General features: G+C 40.5%; 1 protein-coding gene across 1 annotated transcript; it reads left to right on the forward strand.

The window, feature by feature from the left end:
* Positions 1-672: 672 nt before the first annotated feature.
* On the forward strand, positions 673-6,053 carry lrit3a (info leucine-rich repeat, immunoglobulin-like and transmembrane domains 3a). The gene is made up of 4 exons (XM_076102987.1): positions 673-838; positions 1,900-2,366; positions 4,479-4,784; positions 5,032-6,053. Exons 1-4 carry the CDS (start codon positions 723-725, stop codon positions 6,051-6,053), a joined length of 1,911 nt encoding a protein of 636 aa, XP_075959102.1. The 5' UTR covers positions 673-722.
* Positions 6,054-9,254: the final 3,201 nt, after the last annotated feature.

Genomic DNA, 9,254 nt, shown 5'->3' on the forward strand with positions numbered 1-9,254 from the left:
TAAACCAACATGTGCACAAAAATATGAACGTGATCATCGGCAGGCAGGTTGAGGTTGGCACCCTATCCTAAGTCACTGGTGTACCCAGTCAGGTAATAAATCCCATCCAGGACTACACTTTGCACCCTAGTGCCAGACAGAACACACTCACGTCTCACCTCCAGCCCAATAATACATTTACATTTAAGAAATGTCTCGAGAGTCAGAGGAACCTACGTTGGAATGCACAAAAACACCGTGGTACAGTCAAAGCCAAGGCTTATTACGAAGGAACGGTGATTGGATATAAGTAAACACGGCCAAGCTGAACATAGTGTGATATCAAAAATTTAAATAAGCAATGGTGAGGCTGGGAACTGAATGGATTAACAAAGGCGTGGCTGATCACCTGATGGGAAACCTCTCTAGAATTAGCTGATTAACGTCATGTCCAAATGAGCGGTCCTGGCCTGTCGCCTAGCTTAGGTGACCCTGTCAAGCCCAAGAAATCCTCCACTAATCTACCACTCTCCCCACCCCCACGCAGTCAATCTGACAGGTGACCTGTACTGTAATTAGGTCCTCAGCCTGTTGCATCCTATGGACTTTGAAAGCTCTTTTCATTATTCTCCATTTGTTTTGATTTTCTGGGAAGAATATTTCTTCAGGTTTTCAATGAATGCGGATGTCTTTTTTCCTGATCTTTTCTCAATGTGAGAACTGTGGGTGCATTCGCTGAAACCATGCGTCGACTTCTTTACGTGCATGTATTCGTATGCTGCCTCGGTATGGCTCATCCCTTCTGTCCATCCCAGTGCACCTGTGTCTTCCATGGACGTACCGATGGAACAGGAAGCAGGTAAATTGTACTTCGATTGTGCTCTCAGGTACACACACTTGCAATTTGGAAAAAGAAAATGGAAGAAAATGTCATGTTAGTCGTTTAAAAATGTGTACAAGTTTGCATAATTAGGTCGCCTTCTCTATTCCTTCACTTACAAATACAAAAGATCCGTCCATACATTGAATTAGCACAACTTTAAGTACGACCGGACTCGGACCGCCTGGTGTGTGATCTGTGTTAAATCAACGGAAAGTAAAGAGGAAGCACTTCAAGATATATATTCACATGATTAGTGAGGAGCACAAAGCTAAAACCTTTTCAGCCATCAGGTCTCCATCAGTGTGGGTAAACAGTTTTTTTATTTATTGTTATCCCATTTGGATAAGCAAGAAATAGCAAAAATGCAGAGCCATTGAACTATACCTTCGAACTCTGTATCTAAAGTCTAAACATGTACTGTGAAGATAAAGATAATATATCACAATGCACCACAGTACAAGTTGTACAGGTTGCACTGTCCTGCATTGACATAATGTATGTTTCCTGGCATGGTGCCAATCCATTTATCCCTGAGAATGATCTAATGGCCACCTGCATAATCAGTCTGATTAGTGCTGAACCCTATTCCACAATGCATCCATCTCACTGACGTCGAAGTTGGGGCGACAAAGAACGGACAAGGTTAATCCTTAATGTTTGGTCCAACATAAAGGAGAGAAAATGCTAAATAGCACAATGCTATTCCAAATTTCACTAACAAGTTGGACAACAGTGAGAAGTTTGATTTGCCAGTCACAAAACAGATGACGGATGACAATAAAAAGGTATGTCAACACATGTTCTGGTACAGGACTATTGACACGATCATCATCGCCACCAAAAGCTGAAAGTAATAACTGGTAATCATGTAATGCTGATTAAACTCTTTTATTGAAAGCTATTAAATAAAATTATTCTCTTGTACATAGATCTTTATCCATGACTATAATTGAATCCCGCTCTGTAAAACAGTTATGTTATCTGGCCATATATGTTCAAAGCATTTAACCCATTTATCTTTCTTTATCATTCTGCAGGTCCGTGCTCTGCAATGATCCAGACATGTCTGATGTCCCCGTCAACGTCCCTGTGGATACGGTCAAACTTCGTATTGAGAAAACCATGGTGCGGCGAATCCCAACGGAAGCGTTTTACTACCTGGTGGACCTGCGGTACCTGTGGATTACTTACAATTCCGTCAGCTCAGTGGATACTGCAAGTTTCTACAACCTCAAAGTGCTCCACGAGCTGAGGCTGGATGGGAATATGATCTCTGTTTTCCCTTGGGAGTCTCTAAAAGAGATGCCCAGGCTGAAGACACTGGATCTACACAATAACAGAATCACTAATGTTCCGAATGAGGCAATACCCTACCTCCTCAACATCACCTACTTGGATCTATCCAGCAACAAATTAGCCACCCTGCCCTCGGATCTCATGGATATCTGGCCCCCCTTCAATGGAGCGCCTATCTCCACGAATGTCTCCCAGAAAGTTGTGTTAGGTAAGGGTTGAAAGGTTGTGTCCGGCTTAGTTCTATAACACATAAGGGCCACAGCAGGAGACCTTTGGGGTTGTTTGTGATTACCTCAGGAACTTCTTTCCATCTCTTGTTCGTCCAGCCAGACTAACTGACTCAAACCTGTCCTGGCAGCGACTGCTAAAACACACTCAAATCAGATTATTCTAAGTAGTGGCAGAGTTGACGCTCAACGATCAAGTTATTGTCCTAATTAACTGTTGAATATTTAACACAGTGCCTCTTGGCGATCCAAGCCAGGGTCAACTTCAGCTGAACAAATTAGAAAAAACAACAAGTACAGCAAGTGCACTGGTCCCCACATTTCACATTCTTAGCCCAGGGCTCTTAGCTCGAGGCTAACAGTTTATCCTGGGAAAACTTTTCACACACACACACACACACACACACACACACACACACACGCACACACACACACACACACTGATTTTCAGGGGATAGCCCCACAAAACAGTTTATGGACTGTGCCAGTCGGAAAGCTTTCTTCTCCCCAGGCCACAGCTCTCTTAAGGGCAGTGTGCAAAGCCCTTGTATAGTAGATGTATATTGCTCAAGCAAGGATGGCCTGTGATATTTTCCACTGATCAAACATTTATCACAATTTATGATACTCCCACTGTTGGTTGCCTCATTGACATTTTGAAAACCCCAGGAAGTCCAAGATTAAGTGTCTCTAGCTGAAGTCAATTACAGTGCCAAGTTATTAACTGGAAATGACCGTATCTACAGCATGAATGAGTGAAATTTGCATTATATGCAGGATAGCTTAAGGTGCAAGACACTGGTTGAATGCTTTAAGAAAAAAAAGCTCTGCTCATAGGGCTTGCTTTAGTAGTAAAGAAGTGCTAAGAGCGTACATAAGTAACTAAAATAAACAATTACGTAATGCTGCAGTGAAGAGTACACAATATATAGTATTGCCCAGTTTATTCTCAGTCAATAATTGCTTTAAACTACATTACAGTTACAGAGTACACAGTTTAATGTTCCAGACAAGACAATGTTATCAGTAGTTATGTAACAGTTACAAAGACTTTCTGTGCATTCCTAAAAACTGTCGTGATTATTGAAAGTTATTTGTTCACTATATCTGTGTTGTACTGTACCGTGGGAGGGATATTGTTAATAGGCTGTATAAGAGCAGGCTAGCTTATCCGTGCCGAAAGAGCCGGCTGTGGGCTCCGGTGTAGCTGAAGGAGAAAGGATTAGGCCATACGGAGAATAAACAGACGACAGCTTCTTTAACATTCCCTCATGTTAGTATTATAAATGAGGTATATTTCCATTTTTTAGAGGTATATTTACTGTTTTTAATTATGTATTTATTCATTATGATTATTTTAAAATACAGAACATTAAAATATGGTTTGGATTTGAAACCAGAATATCAGGGAATTTAAGACATGGATTATAAAGTGTTGCAGTGGCATATATGCTAAGAGAAAAGCTAATGGAAAGAGTAGGTTGCCACAAACTCAAAGGGAGGCCAGAGCCAGCTTAGGTGCTTTGCTACTGTTAAGACAAACTAATCTGGTTAAAGGGCTTTAATATGAACCAGTACATGTGCTTACCTATTGTGTGCAGCAGGTGTTTACAGCAATTTGTAAGGGAGTATATACTGTATATATATATATATATATATAATGGTACCCGCTATTTGCTTGGTACAGAATGGGGATTAGTTCACTTTGAGTATATTATTAGCCATTAAGTTATTTTTGGTTTGGGTTTTTTGTGCCCTACATATAAATTTACCACTGAGACTATTATTGCTATTCTACAGGTTAGCTATGTCATGCATGGAATAAAGCAACACTTGCAGATTCTTAAAAAAAGATCCATTTTAAGCCGCTTTTTCTCCTAACATGACTTCATAGCACCAAAATCATTGCAGCTGTTGTCTGAATGTCAATAAGCCATATTGCAACAGAATTCAGTGCCATCTGCGTCCTCTATTCTTTCAATTATGATCAACAAAATGCTTCAAAGAAATGCATATTATTGAAATGGATGTTGTTTAACACTGCACTGGTAAAGCAATCTGATCTTAATTTGTCTCATCTATCTCATCTTCAGGCCTCCAAGATAACCCCTGGTTCTGTGACTGCAAAATCTCCAAGCTGATTGAGCTTTCCAAAATGTCTGGCACACTAGTGGTTTTGATGGACCTACTCCTGCCCTGCAGTGGACCAGAGAATCTGGCTGGTGTCCCTTTTCAGCGCGCTGAACTTGACAATTGTGTGAAGCCATCAGTCATGACTTCGGCAACCAAGATCACATCTCCTTTGGGCAGTAATGTCCTCCTGCGCTGTGACGCCACGGGGTTTCCAACACCAACTCTTTATTGGACTAAGGCAGATGGCTCACTAGTCAACAACACAGGTACAATATGCATGCTTATTAAAGTATAGGCATTAAGGAAAGCAGAAACAATGCTGTTTTCAGATTCATTGAGACGTACGCCCTTTAGTAACCATATATTGTGTGTAGATATTCATTGTCTGGTGTGTAGGAAGCATTAGAGCTGCGTGGTACTAGTGCCACAAAGTCATAATCCATTGGAAAAGCACTTCAAGACTTGGCAAGACGTGATCCTTGTTTACTTTTGTGTTTTTGTTCCCCTCTACAGTCCAGGAGTCCCCTGGAGAGGGCGTCAGATGGTCCATCATGAGCTTGCATGGAATATTACACAAAGACGCCGGGAACTACAGCTGCAAAGCTAAGAATGTTGCTGGCAACGCAGACGCCATCATTTCTATCTCGGTTGCTGGTGCCATCGGTACCACCATCCTTCCGCCTATCGAACCCGAACCGACTAGCCAAAGCACAACATTTACTCCCCCAACGGACACTCCCACCTCGCCCATCACCACCTCCACAGTTCTCCCAAGAACGTCGACAGCTGTCGTCCCTAAGAAGACGAAAACTACTACCATCAGCACCATTTTACAGAAAGGCCCTTTAAAACAAGCAAAACCCCAGCAAGGAGGTAATGGGAGAAAGCTCGCAGCAGATGAAAAGAGCAAGAAAAGTGATGCATCACAGTCTGTCAAAGACCTCAAGATTGTAGAGGAAACAGCTGACACTGCAGTGTTGCTCTGGACAGCAGATGGGTTACCAAATGATGCCCCACTAACGGTGGTATACTCACCCTATGATGAGGATGACATCAAAAGGACATTGGAGACTAATGCTGGCAGAGGAAAAGTGCTCCTCGAGGGACTGTCATCTGGGATGAGGTACTCGGTTTGCCTCGTAGCAACAGGTAGTGCTGCTGGAAAAGATCCTTGCATTGACTTCTACACGTTGGACAATGTAGAGGATGGTGGGCAAAGCCCGTTTTTCATTATCATTAGCGGCATTGCTTGTGCTTTGGTTGTGTCTCTTATTGCACTGTTGGTCTACAAGATTCTCGCTCTGTTCTGTACGGGACACAGCACAGCTTCAGACGAAGAGGAGCTTGAAAAAGACAGCTATGTCAAGTTTGAGACAATTTCAATGAAACAAAGGACCTTGAACTCTCATCCAACTGAGTTTTGGGCAAGGAGAGCAACTAATGAATCAGAGCAAATGCTGCTGTGCTCCAGGTCAAGTACTGACTCTCAGATGACCTATAAGAGTGACAGTTCCCGCACTGAGTATCTCTGCTGACGCCAGGAATCCAAGAAACACCCTGCTAGTAAGTCATTTTATGAAACACGCTTTATATGCCTTTTATAACACTGATAAACTATGAAATCATTCATAAATCTGTATACATATCTATTTGTTTCACACAGTGGGGCTGTAAAGAAATCATTTGCAGTATTGAACACATTTATTCTGCATTTTCCATCAACTACTAATCCATAGAGATTGATATAATCATTTATAAAAGTGTAGGTAACATGAAAACATTCCCTGGAGGTTATTTGGGAGTTCAAAAGAACCGATGTAAAAAGCCCAATTAGGTCAGTCAATGACTAAATGTCCTGTCCTTATTTATTATGGAGCCTTATATTTGACAAAGACTGTTTGAATGCTGGTCACTACAGTACGGCATCTTTGTTGGACTTATTTAACGTATTAAAAAGGACCATACAAAGAGCCTGTCCGTTAGCTGTGTGTGGCCTTTTATGCTGTACCCAATGCCAAAGTTTAAGTGTCAGACATGAATACCACGTGGCGGTGTCAAATAAGACCCATTATCCACTTCCCATCACATGTATAACATTATTGTTACTTTAAGCATCAAGCTGATTGTTGCCTTAATGGACAACAAAGTATGTTCATTGTGTTTGATAGAATGTGTGTCTCGTCTGATAAACATTGCCAGTTTCGATGACTTTATGTGTACATTTGTCTATAAATGGAGTTGTACATTTGTTTTTAATAAACTGAACTAAAATTGTTAAATTATGTGCGTGTTGTGCTGTCTGTGTTATCGGAGTAGACAGGTGCACCCTCAAATGCAATTTTCAAAATGTTGCCAGTTTTTAATGGGCATTTATTTGTATATTTGATAGAAAGTCAGTAGTACACACATTGCTCTCCCTCTCTAATTTACCAGCAATATTCTAATACATTAAAATAGATACATTTGCCATTTTTCAAAGACTAACACATTATAGTAAATACTATATAGATGTCAAAATCACCACAAGAAACACCAGCCCTCTGTGGCGCCATAGAATTCTATATGAACATTTAAAATCGATGCTATTTCGAATTTGGCAGGATTTGTTTCTCCGATAATCTCTCAGTTTTACATCAGCAACAGATTGTGTGCTCTCGCTGGGCTTCACCAGTTGAAACTAAATCCCAGTGTTACAATACCAACTGTACTCCCTGTACTGTACACAGTAGTACCCTCATCATGCTATCCTCATCATACACTGTCTTCGTGTGGACTGTACATTCTATGTTCATGTGTATGATGTTGTTGCTCGGGCTAAGACACAAAAACACGATGAAGAAAAGAGTGCTTGAAAAGGCTGCATGTTATATCAATTATGACTCAAACACAATACTTCATATAGAAGCAAAAAAACAGAGCTACGCGTACATTTCACACGTCTCAGTTATGAACCAGAGAAGATCAATGGGTCACAGTTGTCACGCTCTCCGAGCATCTGAACAGGCGTTGCCGTAAACCCTGCTAAGATGATAAGTGGATGTGGAAAACTGTTTCCATGGATACCTCTGTGCCCGTAGTACCAAGTAATCTCTAACAACAGCTGTGTTGTTATCATGGCAACAACCAGGCTGTTTGGACAAACAGAATGAACGGATGGTAGACACGAGCTGTTGATAATCGATAAACTATAAATGAATAGACAGACAGATGGAAAGACTTGGGTAGGTGGGTGGGTAGGTAGGTAGGTAGGTAGGTGGATGGATAGATAGGTAGGTAGATAGATAGCTCTCAGAGGCACGAGGACTATGAGGATAGAGAGAGGGAAGAGAGAGACAGACAGGACAGATCAATACATTAAAATAGATATATTGTAGGGGAGCTGGTTTTTACTGGTGACGAGTCAGCAAGGGGGAATTTTGAATGGTGCAATTTTGTGGATTCTGGTCGTGGTTTTCATCTCTGGAAAAGAGATGAAAAGAGACCAATTTATGCATGAAAATTAAAAAACGTATTCTCTCTCTCTCTCTCTCCTTACTGAACAAAACAATATCTAACTATATTTTTGAATAAAAAAAAGCACAAATATCTGTATTCATCATCTATAGCAAGTTTATAGGAAACCAGAATCTACATCTCGAAGTAAAAGAAAAAAAAGTTATAATTCTTGTCACCTTCATATTAACATGTTTGACTGCACACTGACAATCTATAATAATAGCTGCACAGCAGTGCAAATGTCAAAGACAAGACACAGTCCGCCTGCTGGAGACTGAGGTAGAAGTTTCATCGTAAGAGTAAGGAACATTCCACACACTTCTGTATTACACTCTACTGAACTAACACTTTTCTAAAAAGCAACAGGTCACAACAGGTATTGAAACTGAAAAAAAATATTTTTTTTGCTATAAAATAAAAAATTTGAAAATTGAAATTACGAACCACCTTGGTTATGCCTCATGCAACGCAAACAAACTGCCAAAAACATGTCTTTTCATGTGCCCTATGATTTTCTTTCATATTTTGTATCATTTAATTATATTACTATTCGCTTAATTACTACTTTATATACTTTTTGTTATCTCTGATTCATATTTTATACATAGATGTCCCATTTTGTTTTTATTTATATAAAGCACACTTAATTGCCCCTGTATGAAATGTGCTATAGAAATAAACTTGCTGTTGATATTTGAAAAAATGCCAATTCTGTCTCTATTTGTTTGATCCCGTTCAGCTTTTGTGTCTGAATGTAAAAATAAACAGACGATGACGGAACAAATACTAAACTTTTGACTGAAGTCCATCTGCAGACGGAGCTCTGCCTCCCATGAATCCATTTCCTCTTTAATTGTGAAACAGTTGCCGCTGGGCTGTGTGGTCCATGAAAGCAAATCCCGAGGGCAACTGGAAGTGAGATACTTCACTTCTCTGGAGGCTTTACGTTGGCACCACAAATCTCCTGGCAACCGCAACTTGGCGCCAATATAGCAGCCCAGTGGAAAATTGGCAACATGCAAGTAGTGACAGAATTTAGAACAACAAGGATAAGATATCGTATTGCTGCGATTGATGAACCATTTTGTAACATCGGAGATAAATGAGACTGATGTTGGAAGCAAATTTGCTGTCAGCATGATGTTAATGTGAAACAATGAGCTGATCCTGAGCCCTTTAAGCCACAGGTCAAGCACAAAGCCATTGCAGCTTGATAAAGTCAGGGCAGTCAAATGTTAAAC

Source organism: Anarhichas minor, unplaced genomic scaffold, assembly GCF_050575085.1.
Source record: "Anarhichas minor isolate MPS153535 unplaced genomic scaffold, ASM5057508v1 ptg000028l, whole genome shotgun sequence".
Classification (NCBI taxonomy): Eukaryota; Metazoa; Chordata; class Actinopteri; order Perciformes; family Anarhichadidae; genus Anarhichas; species Anarhichas minor.